Raw genomic sequence first — 17,236 nt, forward strand, 5'->3', positions numbered from 1 at the left:
CAAGCAACAGCATACAACTGAGTTCATTGGCTGTTTACCCCTAAAATCTAATCCCCTTCGGACACACATCGGACTTCCCCATCATCCCGCATTACCCACCAAGTATATCCAGGTCCCTGACCTAAACCAATCCAACAAGTGGGTTTGCCTTCACCTGAAGAAGGAATAACCCAGACTGTCTTCCCCAGCAAATTTTTCATGTGCACCACAGGAACTTTATCCCCTTCTACAGCATGTAAAAGTTATCAATGGGCTGGGCCAGCCATACTGGCAGATCCTCTGGTGTTGACGAAAGAGGTGGCTTTTGGTAAATGTGCATCCCAATGTTTGAAAGTCCCATCACCCACTGCTCTCAGTGTAGTTTTTAACAGCCCACTGTACAGTTCGATTTTCCCAGAGGCTTGTGCATGGTAGGAAATATGATATAACCACTCAGTACCATGCTCTTTGGCCCAAATGTCTATAAGAAAGTTCCGGAAATGATTCCCATTGTCTGACTCAATTCTCTCTGGGGTGCCATGTCTCCACAAAATCTGTTTCTCAAGGCACAAGATAGTGTTCCGGGCAGTGGCGTGGGGCACGCTGTATGTCTCCAGCCATCCAGTGGTTGCTTCCACCATGATAAGCACATGGCACTTGCCTTGGTGGGCTGGTGGGAGTGTGATATAATCAATGTGCCAGGCCTCCCCATATTTGTATTTCAGCCATCATCCTTCATACCAAAGAGGCTTTAACCATTTAGCTTGCTTAATTGAGGCACGTTTCACACTCATTAATAACCTGGGCAATAGCATCCATTGTTAAATCCACTCCTCGATCACAAGCCCATCTGTATGTTGTATCTCTGCCATGATGGCCTGATGTGTCAGAGGCCAACCGAGCCAAAAATAATTCACCCTTATGTTGCCAATCTAAGTCCATATGAGCCACTTCAATCTTAGCAGATTTATCCATTTGTTGGTTGTTCTGGTGTTCCTCAGTGGCCCAACACTTGGGTACATGAGCATCTGCATGGCATACCTTCACCACCGGGATCTGCACCCAGGCAGCGATATCTTGCCACAGTGCAGCAGCCCAAATAGGTTTACTTCTGAAGCCACTCAAACCCCTGTATAGGCTGCCACTATCTCTTTCTCAGTTGGGGTATAAGCTAGCCTCAGATCCTCTGTATGCCCGACTCCAAAAGCCAAGGGGATGAGCACCAGTCTCCCCTGGAGCTTTCTGCCAGGGGCTCCAGGTAGGACCATTCTCCCCAGCTGCAGTGTAGAGTACATCTTTTACATCTGGCCCAGTCCAGACTGGTCCAAGGGCTACTGCATGAACTATCTCTTGTTCAGTTTGTTCAAAGGCTTCTTGTTGCTCAGGGACCCATATCAAATAATTCTTCAGGGTCACGTGATAGACAGATACAATCAGAGTGTAATTTGGGATGTACATTCTCCATAACCCAACAATATCTAAGAAAGCTTGTCTTCCTTTTCTATTAGTTGGTGGAGACACTGCTGTTATCTTGTTGATCAAATCTGTGGGGATTTAGTGACGGCCATCTTGCCAATTTATTCCCCTAAATTGCATCTCCTGTGCAGGTTCCTTGACCTTACTCTGGTTTATGGCAAAACCGGCCTCTAGAAGCATTTGGATTATTTTCCTCCCTTTCTCAAAAACTTCTGCTGCTGTATTACCACACATGATTATGTCATCATTGTATTGCAGATGTTCTGGAGCTGGCCCCTATTCCAGTGCAGTCTGAATCAGTCCATGGCAGATGGAAGGGCTGCGTTTCCACCCCTGGGGCAGTCAGATCCAAGTGTACTGGATGCCCCTCCAAGTAAAAGCCAACTGTAGCCTGCACTCTGCTGCCAAGGAAATTGAGAAAAACGCATTGGCAATATCAGTCGTGGCATACCACTTGGCTACCTTTGACTCCAGTTCATACTGAAGTTCTAGCATGTCCAGTACGGCAGCACTCAAGGGTGGTGTGACTTCATTCAGGCCACAACAGTTACTGTTAGTCTCCATTCTCTGTTAGACTTTCCCCATATGGAGCTATTAAAGGCTGAGCGGGTCCTACTGATCACTCCTTGGCTCTCCAGTCTATGGATGAGTTTATAGATGGGAATCAGGGAGTCTCAGTTAGTGCGATATTGCCGCCAGTGCACTGTTGTAGTTGTGATTGGCACTTGTTGTTCTTCCACCTCCAGCAACCCCACAACAGAAGGATCCTCTGAGAGACCAGGCAAGGTGGGCAGCTGCTCAATTTCCTCTGTCTCCAGAGCAGCAATATCAAAAGCCCATCGGTACCCTTTTGGGTCTTTGAAGTACCCTCTCTTGAGATAGTCTATGCCAAGGATGCATGGAGCATCTGGACCAGTCACAATGGGGTGCTTTTAACATTTCCTCCCAGTGAGGCTGATTTCAGCCTCCAGTACAGTCAACTCCTGGGATCCTCCTGTCAATCCAGAAATAGAAATGGGTTCCACCCCTTGACAACTTGATGGCATCAGGGTACACTGTGCACCGGTATCTACTAGAGCCTTATACTTTTATGGGACTGATGTGCAAGGCTATCTGATCCACACAGTCCAGTAAATCCGACTGTCCCCACCTCCACCTGGCTGGAGGCAGGTCCCCTCTAAGAATCATCACACTGGTCACTTAGGTCTTGTTGAGAGGGATTAGTCTTTATCACAGGAGCTGAACTAAAATCAGCTCGTCTACTCCATCTGGGAACCTGCTCACCAGAGACTGAAGCCACAGCTTTCTTGGGATCATCCTTGACCTTTGTTCTCCTCTTCAATTCAAACACCCGTTCCTCCAGAGCTGAGGTAGGTTTTCCATCCCAATTTCTCATGTCTTCTCTGTGATCCCTGCAGGTAAAACCATAGGGTGGCCTGTGGTGTATACCTCTTATATCTTCCTGCCAAGCAGCAGGACGCCTTTTGTTAATAGCCGAGACGTAGGTTGGTACACGTGGAGAACTGGATAGTTCGGATAGATCATCTCTCAATTAGAATAATAGAATAGTTAGGGTTGGAAAGGACCTTAAGATCATCTAGTTCCAACCCCCCTGCCATGGGCAGGGACACCTCACACTAAACCATGCCAACAGAGGCCTCGTCCAATCTGGCCCTGAACACCACAAGGGATGGAGCATTCCCAGCCTCCCTGGGCAACCCATTCCAGTAATCACCACCCTAACAGGAAATAATTTCTTCATCATATCCAATCTAAACTTCCCCTGTTTAAGTTCTAAACCATTACCCCTTGTCCTGTCACTACACTCCCTAATGAAGAACCCCATCTCCAGTATCCCTATAGCCCCCCTTCAGATACTGGAAAGCAGCTATGATGTCTCCATACAACCTTCTCTTCTCCAGGCTGAACAGTCCCAACTTTCTCAGTCTGTCCTCATACAGGAGGTGCTCCAGTCCCCGATCATCCTCGTGGCCCTTCTCTGGACTTGTTCCAACAGTTCCATGTCCTTTTTATGTTGAGGACACCAGAACTGTACACTGTACTCCAGGTGAGGTCTCACAAAAGCCGAGGAGAGGGGCAGGATCACCTCCTTCAACCTGCTGGTCACACTCCTTTTGATGCAGCCCAGGATACAGTTGGCTTTCTGGGCTGCAAGCACACACTGCTAGCTCATGTTCATATTCTCATCGACCAACACCCTCAAGTCCTTCTCCACAGGGCTGCTCCGAATCTCTTCTTTGCACAACCTGTAGCTGTGCCTGGGATTGCTCTGACACAGGTGTAGGACCTTGCACTTGGCATGGTTAAATTTCATAAGGTTGGCATCAGCCCCCGTTACAAGCGTGGCGAGGTCCCTCTGGATGGCATCCCTTCCCTCCAGCTTATCAACCGAACCACACAGCTTGGTGTCTTTAGCAAACCTGCTGAGAGCACACTCAATCCCACTGTCCATGTCACCAACAAAGATGTTGAACAAGACCGGTCCCAACAACGATCTCTGAGGGACACCACACATTACTGGTCTCCAGCCAGATATTGAGCCATTGACCACAAATCTTTGCATGCGGCCACCCAGCCAGTTCATTATCCACCAAGTGGTCCACCTATCAAATTGATGTCTCTCCAATTTAGAGACAAGGATGTCGTGTGGGACCATGTCAAATGCTTTGCAGAGGTGCAGATAGATGACATCAACTGCTCTACCCCTGTCCATTGTCTGAGCACCTGAAAGTTTTTCAACAGCTGAAATGATGGAAGGGGTGAGATTGCCTTCGGACTCTCAGAGTTGACAAAACATTCCATCCACTGTTGGTGGTGCTACGTCATGCCAGGTTATTGCTGCCAGTGAGTGGGCATATGATGACGGTGCATTCCATGTAATTTTCCACTAAATGGGTCGTACATTTGACTTCATCTGGAACTATGGGTCCTTTCCCGGCATCCTGCTTGCAATAGGTCATCTCTACAATGGCTAATTCCCTCAGCAACTGGATGCCTTTCTCTAGAGTAGTTGGATGAATGACTAATAACATCATCCTTCTATGGAAACCTTTCTTTCACAGCTGCCAAGAGCTGCCTCCAAAGGCTCAGGGACAGTTTCTCTTTTCTAACTGCTTTATCAATTCCCACTTCCCTAGCAAGTGATCTCAGCTGCTTAGCTTCCCTAACTTCTACTTTGTGACCATTGGCCCCATTGTCCCAGCATCAGAGCAACCAGGTGATAATATGCTGCCCTGGTTGACAGGTAAAATCTTTTCACATATTCCGTAGCTCAGATGAAGTCCAGAGTCAAAAAGTCGCCTCTTCTTCCTCTGATTCACATACAAATAACACCTGTTCAGATGCTGTTGGTGGTGACTACATTGTTTCTTCATCTTTCTTACCTCTTTTTTGCTTTTCCCCTTGCGTACAGGGGCAACTGATATTGGCATGAATTGGTCCTCTGGTTTAGCTGCAGTGATTATCACTGCAGTTGGAGTGGCTGAAGTATCTGTTGTGGTTTGGGTAGCTGTTCTACTTGTCCCTGGGGCTGGAGTAGCTGCATTGTCTGTTGCGGTTGGAGTTTGAGTAACTGACATACTTATCACTAGGGCTGGTGTAGCTGCTGTATATGGACTTGGAGTAGATTGCTGTAGATGGAGCTAGAGTAGCTGCATTGCCAGTTGCTTTGCCATCAGATCCAGAGACATTTTTTTCTCTTTGAAGCTTCTGGATAGTGTTGAATAGGGCTCTATAAGCACAGCCCAAGCCCCAGGATGTTGCCACAATTTGTCACTCTCAGGCATGCCCAGGATGACAACATACCTCATTTAAATATTTTACTAATTTTTCTGGATTTTGCACTTCTTGAGTGGTGAAGTCCCAAAGCACTGGAGGGGCCCACTGGTCTAGATACTTGCCCATACTATCCCACACACCCTGCCATTCATGACTGTGCAGGCTCAGGGAAAATCTCTTGGTCTTCCTGTATCGTTATCTAACCCTAGACAAGCAAAAGAATGCAACTCCCATGGGCTGAGACAAGAACAATTTAGTAACTGAGGTATAACACAAACCACTACTGCTACCACCAATAATAACAATGGTAAGAGAAATAACAAAGGAAGAGAATACAATTGGTCACCACCTGCCAACCAATACCCAGCCCAACCCGAGCAGTGATCTAGCCCTTCCAGGTAACTGCCCCCAGTTTATATACTAGGCATGACATGCTGTGGTATGGAATACCTCTTTGGTTTGTTTGGGTCAGGTGTCCTGTCTCTGCTTCCTCCCGACTTCCCCTCCTCCCTGTCAGAGCATGAGACTCAGGAAGTCCTTGGTCAGAGCAAACATTACTGAGCAGCAACTAAAAATACTGGTGTTATCAGCGCTGTTCCCATGCTGAAAGTCAAGAAGACAGCACTGCACCAGCTATTAAGAAGGAGAAAAATGACTGCTACTGCTGAACCCAGGACAGAAGGATAAAACCTGGGAATTCTTACCAAAACTTCAAAACCTTGAAACTGATTTTAAGATTTAAAAAATGCATTTTGCTTTTTTTATACAACAGCAAACACAACATTGTACAGAGACAAATAAATGAAAATAAATCTGAAGTTTTCGGAAAGTACTAACCAGTTACTGACATCAGCTGTGAAGCCCTCACCTCCATTTCCTCCCGATGAGACCTGTCTCTATCCTCAAATTCACGTGTTCGCCGCCGAGCTTCTTCAAAGGCTTGTTGTGCCAATGCATCCTCCTGCTACCAAACCAGAATGACACAAGAGGCTACCCTTGTTTTTATCAGATCACATTTCTTTTGAATATTAGGGATCACTTGACAGCAAAGACAAGAATGCCCTACAGAATCTGCTAGAACACACGCAAGTTCCAGCAAATGCCAATGGGGAGGGAAGGGGGGAGGGAAGAGGGGACAAGGGACAAGGGATGGGGGGGGGGGCAGGACTGGGAAAAGAAGATAACAAATGGTAAAACCCTATTCATCCTCCCCCCTATGTAATAAAAAAAAAGATTTATAAAATAACCACCCTAAAGTAAACTGCTAAAATTGACCAACCAGTTGTACTGTTAAAAGTTAGACATATCTTTTCAAATACGACAAGATGTACTAATCCATAGCATAGTGTTAAATCATCCGCAAAGTTGTAAACTAGAGATGATTCCTGCCCCTAATATTTTTATGTAATTTAAAACAGTAGTTTAACTACAACCACTTATTTCTGAACTTCTATGCTTTCAGTTTTCTTTGGAATTTGTACTCAAAATGAAGGCAGGAAACAAGCGCATCAGAATGCGTGATCACTACCTGTGTTTCCTTCCAGAACAAAAATGTCTAAGGCACAGTAGCTGTGGGCAGACTGTCTTACCTGTGCTCTCTCTTCATCAAATTCCAGGCAGCCCATACCATCCAGTCTCTGAAGATCTATCCAGCCTTTCCAGATTACACAAACACCATTAAGAATCATAGGTGCCTTCAAGTACACCTGAAACAAAAGCAAAACACATGCTATGAACCTTAAAGCATTTGCACACATGCCTGCACAGTGACAATACTGATGCAGGAAGCTTCTATACATATTCTCATTACTTCCAAGCCAGCTGGTAACATGAGACTCCACTTAAGAGCTTCTCCTGCCTCTTTTCCAAGAATTCATTTAAACTGAGTAATAGAACATTTGCCTACTGCACTGGATGGAATAAATTTAAGATACATTCTCATTTTATGAACTGGCACACACCAGGATTTGGTTAGAATTCTGTTACTACTTTCAGTTAAAGTAACTTTTTCTTGTCGGCTTACCCTTGTGTCGCAAAGAAAGCGGCATGCTGCCAGACAGAGAATCCTTTATGGCACATTCAAATGGTTAAACCAACACATGCTTTCCTACTCTTGAGCAGCACTGGATTTTACCCCAATACACAAGCTCTTTCAACAAAGAACAAACACCTGTTTCAGTCCTCCTCAGATTTACCAACTAGTCAGAATTTAGTAAAATATACTATACATACACACACCATGCTAAGATTAGGCTTCCCGTATCTACCCTAGCATTTGTGAAAATGCTTCTCAAAAAAAGCACCACCTGCAGCATCTATGTGCCTTCAGTAGCAACCCAGCTAGGTAGGGGAATTTTCACACAGCACCTCCTTCAATAGTTCTAAATTCATCCTATGGCAAATCCTCAAAGCATAATTGACGTTTAGCACTATGGTGCATTTCAAAGTGCCCGGACTTGCTCCATTCCACACTCATCAGCTAAGGTTATTCAAGCAGAAAAAGCAAAGGCTTAGAGCCACAGGAGGTAGGTAAGCCTTCCTTACACTAAGGCTATCATAGTAAAATTAAGTACTGAACAACATGAAAGGCAGTCCATGAGTGGGAGGGAACAAATAAAACCAACTGACAAGCAAGTAATGGTATTTGCCAGAGAAAATAGAGATTTTAATCTCCAAGCTTCATTTTTACACCTTCTCACACTTCAGTATGAAGTGACATACTCTAGATGTTTTAATTAGCACAACAAGCAGTACCTTAATAATGAAGAAATAATATTAGCTCAAGCATATCTTCTTTCTATCAGCATTCCTACTGCAGGGTCTCCACTGAGAAGAGCAGAGCAGTTTTCTGTCCTGTATTTACAGACTAGCTATGCGTGTCACCACACTTATGTCTTCCATGACAGCATGCTATGCAGGGCACAAATCTACCAGCCAAGAGCCTTTGGAAGCAGTGGTGTCATAACCAGCATTGGAAAGATGAGGATTATCAGGAAACCATGTCCCACAGCCCTCATTTCAAGATTAATAATTTCAAACAACACAGAAAATACAACATTACTCCCTTTCAGCACCGTCTTCACTCATTCATCTCACAAGAAACAAAGTAGGCACAGTCAATTTAATAGATGCATAGAAATGAAAGACAGTTCAAGGAGCTATTAGAGTAAGAAGTCATTCTCTGAGAAGCAGAATTAAAAAAAAAAAAGCACAGAATCAACTATGAGTCTGTAAAGAAAACAGTCTGTACTCTAATGCTAACTTCTTTCTGAGAAAGCAAACAAGTCTTTTACTGTTCTGCATTTCGGGTTTACCTTTCACCTAGCCTCTCCTACCCTTCCGGTGCACAACAAAAGCCTGAGATATCAAGTTAGAGAACTTCCCACAGATGACAATCTAGCTGCTCATCTATAGAGTAATTTTTGCTTGTTTCCTCAACAACAAATGCCATGCTGCCACTAACTACGTTGTTTCAGCGGCTGTTCAATTGCTTTGATCACTTCAGCTGCTAATGCACTGCATGCAAACTTCAAAGCTCAGTGCAACAGCACATACCTTAGCTAGAGCTGCTGAGGACTCAGTACTTCCAACACAATGCCTTAAGCATCACCTGCTCAGGCTTGCAATGCTCAAAATTCTGTGAGAGTCTTCAGAAATCAAGGGGGGGACGGACACACAAGTTGACAGATGCAATGTGATTACTGATGCCTATTACCTGCCCTAAGCACAGTGACCAATAGCTGAGGAGCTAACAAAGCAGCTGGGGAGCCTCTGGCATGCAGACTGACCTTTCCAGATAAAGTACTCCACCCTTGTTCCTGAATCAGAGCCCTGAAAGCCTCACACCATTGGACTTGGTAGGTCTTCAAAACTCAGATAATAAACAGCTTTCAACTCTGAAAAGCTGAATTCATTAGCAAGATACCTGAGTTTTTTAAAAAAACTATATCATCATATTTCATATAATTCACACTGAAACTAGACATGCTTATGCAGGAACTTCTCTCAAAGCACAAAACACACTGGTGCATTCTCCTTGACTTCAGATAAAGACATTTAGACTCTGTCCTGGGTTCAACAATAGCAGTCATTTTTCTCCTTAGCAGTTGGTGCAGTGCTGTGGTTTTGACTTTCAGACTGAGAACAGCACTGATAACACCAATGTTTTTAGTTCCTGCTCAGTAATGTTTACTCTGACCAAGGACTTTTCTGAGTCTCAAGCTCTGCCAAGGAAGAGAGGAAGCCGGGAGGAAGCAGAGACAGGACACCTGACCCAAACTAGTCAAAGAGATATTCCATACCACACTGTAGTGATAGGACAAGGGGTAATGGGTTAAAACTTAAACAGGGAAAGATTAGATATAAGGAGGAAATTCTTTCCTGTTAGGGTGGTGAGGCACTGGAATAGGTTGCCCAGGGAGGTTGTGAATGCTTCATCCCTGGCAGTGTTCAAGGCCAGGTTGGACGAGGCCTTGGGTGATATGGTCTAGAGCGGGGTGTCCCTGGCCATGGCAGGGGGTTGGAACTTGATGATCTTAAGGTCCTTTCCAACCCTAACTATTCTATGATTCTATGTCATGGCCAGCATATAAACTGGGGGCAGTTACCTTGAAGGGCTAGATCACTGCTCAGGTTGGGCTGGGTACTGGTTGGCAGGTGGTGAGCGACTGTATTCTCTTCCCTTGTTATTTTCCTTGTCATTATTATTATTGGTGGTAGCAGTAGTGGCTTTGTGTTATACACAAGGGGCTGCATGGTTTCGAGTTACCAACTAGGCTTAAACCACACCTGTTCTTTGTGGCACCCAATGTGGTGCATGAAGGGTTGAGATAATATATCTGACCAGTGTGTCAAATCATTATAAGCATTTATTGATTCAGATTAATAGGCACTCGTCACAATGCTGATTTATTGGCTCTCAAAGGTGTTGCTCTTGTTCTCAGAGTTTCAGCATGTCATATCTTGCTTACAGCCGGTATTTGCTGTTTTAGTGTTTATCGGCTAAGGTTCTTGTTTCACTGTACTTTATGATAATGACTTGTAATACAATAGACTCATTGATTATAAAAGTGTCCTGAGTTCAGCAGTAGCAATCATTTTTCTCCTTCTTAGTAGCTGGTGCAGCACTGTGTTTTTGACTTTCAGCATGGGAACACTGCTGATAACACCAATGTTTTTTAGTTACTACTCAAACGTTTAGACTGACCAAGAACTTTGTGAGCCTCATGCTCTGCCAGAGAGGGGAAGCCAGGAAGAAGCAGAGAAAAGACACCTGATCCAAACTGACCAAAGAGGTATTCCATACTACAGCACGTCTTGCCCAGGATGTAACTGAGAGTTACCTGGAAGGGCTAGAGGACTGCGGGGTTGGACTAGGTATCAGTCGGTGCTTGATCAGGTGAGGGAGGGGGCAAGGTGCTGTATTCTTTTCCCTTGTTATCTTATTATTTCCTTTATCATTATTATTATTACTGGTGGTAGCAGCAGTGATCTGTGTTATACCTTACTTACTAAACTGTTCTTATCTCAACCCATGGGAGTTGCATTCTTTTGCTTCCCCTCCCCATCCCTCCAGGAGCATGGTGGGGGCAAAAAGGGGGGGAGTGAGAGAGCAACTGCATGATTTATGGCTGACTGTGTTTAAACCACAACAGAAAGCGATGCAGCTTGCGTTCCCAGTGTGGTCACCACATCTATATTTGGGAGGTATATAACAGAAATGCTTAGCAATTACACATCTTTTTTCCCCCTACTCGGGTGGTCAACCTGTGAAAGGAAACATTCCCTTACCTTCCCAGCTCCCCCACCAGACCGTTCACAATATCATTTGAGAGTTCTCAAGGTTCTGAATGGCCTTTGAGTGCCCTCGAGTCCTGCCTGCTGATTGTGATGGAGATCACCATGTTGGTGCGCATAGAGTGTGTTTTACCCATGACCATTTCGTCTGATCTCAGAAGTTAAGCAGGGTCAGGTTTGGGCCTTGTCTAGGGTTAGATAACAGTATAGGAAGACCAAGAGATTTTCCCTGAGGCTGGACAGTCATGAGTGGCAGGGTGTGTGGGATAGTATAGGCAAATATCTAGGTCAGTGGGCACCTCCAGTGCTTTGGAACTTCACCACTAAACAAGTGCAAAATCCAGAAAAATTAATAAAACATTTAAATGAGGTATGTTGTCATCCTGGGCATGCCAAAGAGGGACAAATCATGGCAACATGCTGGGGCTTGGCCTATGCTTACAGAGCCCTCCCTTAAGGCCTGTTTTCACATGCTGGTGTTCAAGCCAGTTTAAAAACAAAGACTTTGGAATGCCTGTATCTGCAGTAGCACATATGATGTTCAGCCATTCCTTGCAGTAGGAGCCAGCTGATTCATACTTCATCAACCTGCACAAAAATTGTATCCTTCCCTCTACCCCTAAGCAACAATTAAAAGCCGAGTGCTGTAATGACTTCATGTTTTACTAAGACTTCAGGTTTTTTTGTCTTTCAGTATGATTTACATTTGTTTTACAAATGAATCTTTAAACATCTGTTTTTCTCTCACTGCAAAGGGTGAGTGCAACTAAGAGATAAAGCAGTTGGTCAGCAGAAAAGTAGGAAGGTCAAAGAGACAAGCAAGAAACCCACAAAACATGCCAGGAGAGTCCTGCTTCACATGTCTTGTGTTTTAACCACCAGGACTCATCAGAAGACACAGCACTGCACCAGCTACTAAGGAGAAAAATTACTACTACTGCTGGACCCAGGACAGACTCCTTTTCCCCCAACTCACCTGTTTCTGGAGAACAGAAACCACCTAAGACTTGCCCAAACAGCTTAACCACAAATCTTTTCAAGTAAAGCCATGCTGGTTCCCTTTCAATTTCCAAACTTAATTATTAATAGGTTATTGCTCTTGTCTAGGAGCCCATGATCTGTTATGGTACCTCAAAATCCAGCAAACTTGTCTTTTAAAAACTTGAGAATTATCTATTCTGAAAGTTGCCTTAAGACAGTCACAGTAAAGACAGCAAAGGAAAAAGACATTATTTCTATAAAGACCCCAACTCAACCCCTTAGTATTAATGAGCTATACAATTTGATTAGAAGTAGATAAAAGGATGTCTTTGTTAGAGTAACCCTTTCAAGGTTTTGTTGCTAACCCTATCTTAACTGCATTTATGTAATTTTATAAATCTTACCCACACCTCTGGGCACTTCTCATAATATCCAAAAGTCATTCTTTTTAAAACTCCAACCCTTAAGTGAAAAGCACAAGATAGCAGTAGGAAGGAGGAAAGGTTGGAAATTATGGAAATTAGGCAATTGCCAATTTCATGGATTTTTTTTGATTGACTGAATGCATTAAATTAATGTTACAAACACCATTATAGGGACATACAAGAAAAGATATTGTACAGCTGCTTCCTGTCAGAGTACAGTCTATTCTATAAACCAAATGAGGTACAACTTCTCTGACAGCAAGAGTTGACAGTTGTGTAACTAAGCATTATTATATATAATGTGTATTACACAGAATTAGTTTGCCCTCACTTTGCACCCTCATTTTCCACACATTGGCACAGCCACAGGTAAAACACCACATATTGATATCTGCAAGTTTTACTAGCTTAAACCAACTAAATTTTTTGTTTGGGCAACTGTTTTACGTAAGTTTCATTTCACCTCAAACTGCATCTTCCATTTCAAACTCTGATTACAAATCCTAGTAGCATTACATTTTTTTATTTAAGTACACGTTACTTCTTCATTGGAATAGGCTTTTTGTGTTAGAAAAAGTATCCTGGTTGCTGACTGAACAACCAGCAAGAGTAAACACCCCCTGGCAGGTTATCTGGATGGAGGATGAACAGCACCATTAAACTTGAGAAGGTGCTGCATGAATATGCTAGGCTCTAAGCTGTTGAACTGTGTGCTTTCTCTGCCTACCAGCTCACTTGATCTCAAGGACACTTTCAACAGTGTCTCACCTGGCTTTGTGTACTCTTTCAACTAATTTGATATTTCTTTTAACCTGCATTTAAATCAGCAGCTCCCACCTCCAACTTCTTGGGAGCTAGCTTTGTTAAAAACAGACAGGGACATGACTCCTATAACACCATTTGTTCATATTTAAAAAAAAAGCAAGCTTGTTTTCAATATAGAAACAGAAGACTTTAAAAGAAAAAAGCTGCTTTATTTGAGCACAAAACACAAAACCTCAGTTTCACATCTTATTTTCGTCCTCTAGTAAGTCCTTATCTTGCAACACTGGAGTATATAACTGATATGCTATAGGTATACTATCTGGAAGCTCCATCCACACATCCTACAGTTACAGAACGTTCCTTCTCCCTAAAGCAACCAAGCCATTTCCTCCCCCAGAGATTGCATGCAGTCCTCACCACCCACTGACTAATGAATCAACATGCTCACAACAGCCACTACCACAGATAAGACCCATGTCATTCCCCCAGGAAACACCAGTCCTCAGTGAAACAGCACAGTCCCCTTCTGTGGAATAAGTACAAATTAAATTTATATTTAAAATGTAGCACTGATCACACATAAAGGAAAAATGGACTTTCAGGAGAACATGCAGCTACACCTGGTGTGCCAGGAATGTGCACTCCACAACAGCTCCCATGGCAACCTTGACTAAGGGTGGAGCAGAGTGGAGATTCTGCAGCCACACTGTCCTAACACCAGCAGAGATGGGAATTAGGTGGTACTAGAAACTGATAAACTGCATAATTGCTACCCTGAGCCAACAGTTTATCATCTTCTGACAAAATGCTGTCCTTTGTGTGAACTTTGCTTCATTATAATGCTTTTTAACACATTATAATACAAAAACACATCTCCATCTCTAATGCTACCCACCTCCGAAGTGAGATCACCCCTCTTTGAATTCTTTGTTGTATATACATTTAAAAGCAAAGCGAGTTTTAAACCAATAATAATAAAGGTATGTATGACTAGAGTCACTCAAGCTCCACCTTGAAGGCAAAAAATAGTATAAAATGGCCCAACAAAGAGGGAATATTGGGGAAGACATCATTGTGGACCAGTCGAGGAAAATTCCATTAGCAGATTACCCTTGACTCCTGGGACCAGTCAATGGGCTGGATCTCTGGGGGGGGGGCCCCCCCCCCGGGATGCCTCTGGGTAAACTTGCACTATATTAAGTGCTTCCCTGGGAAAATCAGAAATCTCTATAGTTACCTTTCACTTTTTACTGTTACATTTTAAAGCCAGGCTGTGTCATATTTTAAAGCCAGGCTGTGTCATATTTTAAAGCCAGGCTGTGTCATATTTTAAAGCCAGGCTGTGTCATATTTTAAAGCCAGGCTGTATCATATTTTAAAGCCAGGCTGTGTCATATTTTAAAGCCAGGCTGTGTCATATTTTAAAGCCAGGCTGTGTCATATTTTAAAGCCAGGCTGTGTCATATTTTAAAGCCAGGCTGTGTCATATTTTAAAGCCAGGCTGTGTCATATTTTAAAGCCAGGCTGTGTCATATTTTAAAGCCAGGCTGTGTCATATTTTAAAGCCAGGCTGTGTCATATTTTAAAGCCAGGCTGTGTCATTCATAACTTAATTGCATGTTTTTGTATAACTTATTATTTGCATGTGCTTTTGCAGACAGTGTATTTATTACCAGCAATCCATAAGAACCTGTATCTGTTGCTTTAATAAACTGCACTGTTTAAGTAGCTAATCGTAATAGTTCTCTCATTGAATGGAACCAAATCCTTCAGTGTGGCTGCGTTAGTTCATGAGCATGATTAGACTGAAGGTGCAGCACGCTATTAGAGCATCCAGAATCGTGACTGTTCAATATATTGAACGCAACCAGACTGACAGTGATAAAGTGGGCATCACTCAAAATCTAAGCCTAGCCACACCCAGCCCCTCTAATATCTGAGGGCCAGCTGGAACACAAGGTGGTTTATTTTCTGCCAAATTATCTTGCCTTCCTCCTGTTTTCATTTTCCCAGCACACTGGAGCAAAATGCATTCTTTCAGAGAAGGCTCAGTTCTGACTCAGCCTGCCTCACCACACACACGTGCCCATTCACAACTGCTCACACAACCTGCCTCTCTTTTGCTTGAGCCAACTACACGTGTCCCAGTTTCGATCCCATCTTCCCCTGAATCACACCCCACTTTTAAACAGCTCAACAGCAGCCTCCCCAGTGACTTCATAGATGAAACACTGACCACTAAGAAAGAAACAGCTGTAAATATTTAAATTCAAGTAAGAAAGATGTTAAATTGGTTAAAGCTAACTTCATTTCAGCTTATCTTTGCATTGTCTGTATACACTACTGAGTAAAAAGAGACCATTCAAAATGCTCAGAGAAGAAACTATGCATTCAATCATTTCCTTTAATGGATTTTTTTAAAGGAGAAAACATATATTTTCATAAACAAAATGCAGTGATCTTGCCATACAGATTTGGCATAACTGTTCTGAAATATAAAGCTGAGTCAGTCCCCCCCTCCCCAAATACCAAGACGCACTTTCATATGATAAACAGGTAAGGTTCACTAGTCAAACATGAAAGAAGCAGCAATCTATTAAAACAAAACCAAAGAAAATATACAAAAAAAGCTTTTCTAAAGCACTAACTAATACACTAAAATCCTCAATTATTTGGGGAACAAAACACAATAGATACCTTCACTAGTGTAATAACTAAAGCTACAGCAAAAGCTGACTACTCCACACCAGACTTCAATTACTAGTCACACATTTGAAAACAAACTAACAAAGAACCACCAAGTCATAGATTGAGTTCACAGCATTTTATTTGACTAAGTTCAATTTTGGAGCAAAACCCTTATAATATAGTTTTAACTGGAAATGAAACAGGAAACAGAAACAGTTGAAAGGAATCACATTTAGAAAGTCACTATGAAGGAAACATTTATTAGTGTTTTTAATCTTAGAACAGACACATCACTGCAAATCAGAAGACCCCAAAACTTAAGATTTAGATCAACCCTTCCATCTCAAGTTTCAAAGCATATTACTATTCTTCCTTGAAACATGTTGAAGTTATTTTGAAAGCTACATCTTGACACAGCCTCCACTACGTGAAAATAAGGTTGTGTTAAAATTTAAACTTTATACTATACTGTAAAAACACAAAGGAAGTGACACCTCCTGACCAAGCAGAAGTCTTTCCTGAACAGTTGTACTTGGATGACACAGCTATGGCTTTCAAGATGAATACAGCTCTAAATTTCTCAAGCACGGCACCTATGTCACAACTGTATCACTCCAACACCAGGCCCTTGCTGGTTGGACATGGCACTGCCAGGATGGCATTGAACACCAGGCTGAGCACAGCAGAGCCTACAGAACCCAGCACCATCATTCTTCTGCTTGTGACCTGTTCCCGCAGTTCCTCCTTCCTTTCTGTCATAGCACAAAGGCATTTAACTTGCCATTTTAGACTACATAAATAATTTGAAGAGAGTCTGGTATCATCAGGAATAACCAGGCCTGCTATAGTGCATTAAATGTTTCCTGGAAAAAGCCCTTTTCAATTTGTTAGTGTTTTGTTTTTTTTCTTTCCTCTGTGCTACTTAGACATGCTATAACACCAAGAAAACAACCAGAAATATCCAAAACACAACTACCCAGGCACCACTTTTCACAGACCACAAGAACTTCTGGAAAGAATGTTTAACAACCAAAATGAAATAGGGGTACTCTATTTCATCAGCTATGACAAATGTTGACTTATGCAAACCCAGAAACATGACAAAGGTTAACTCAGGCAAACCCAGAAATAAACAGTATTGCTTGCCAAGAGTCTCAATCCAGACTGTTACACTCAGAACAAAAGAAAATAAAGTTCTAAATACAGTCCTTCATACCACAACGTTTTCAGGTTACAAAAAGCAGTGGAAATACAAGTTCACCAACTACCAGGAACAAAATGCCTTGAAGAACTTGCTGAAAAACAGGATGGCCTGGTAGTATGTACTT

At 42.9% G+C, this 17,236-nt stretch overlaps 1 protein-coding gene across 5 annotated transcripts in view; it reads right to left on the reverse strand.

The window, feature by feature from the left end:
* LOC133211069 (core-binding factor subunit beta-like) overlaps positions 1 to 17,236 on the reverse strand; it is a 58,552-nt gene that overhangs the window by 19,840 nt on the left and 21,476 nt on the right. For 2 of the 5 annotated variants that reach the window (XM_061351145.1, XM_061351140.1), the window contains exons 4-5: positions 6,843 to 6,959; positions 6,122 to 6,217 (exon numbers count right to left, since the gene is read on the reverse strand). In XM_061351145.1, the coding sequence (XP_061207129.1) occupies positions 6,122 to 6,217; positions 6,843 to 6,959 (213 nt within the window). Of the gene's footprint in view, positions 1 to 6,090; positions 6,218 to 6,842; positions 6,960 to 17,236 lie in introns of all 5 variants that reach the window. The other 3 variants (XM_061351142.1, XM_061351144.1, XM_061351143.1) reach the window with 3 other exon arrangements.

The sequence above is a fragment of the Neopsephotus bourkii genome, unplaced genomic scaffold (assembly GCF_033783945.1).
Source record: "Neopsephotus bourkii isolate Nb327-2 ecotype Australia unplaced genomic scaffold, CSIRO-AGI_Nbou_v1 NB_558, whole genome shotgun sequence".
Classification (NCBI taxonomy): Eukaryota; Metazoa; Chordata; class Aves; order Psittaciformes; family Psittacidae; genus Neopsephotus; species Neopsephotus bourkii.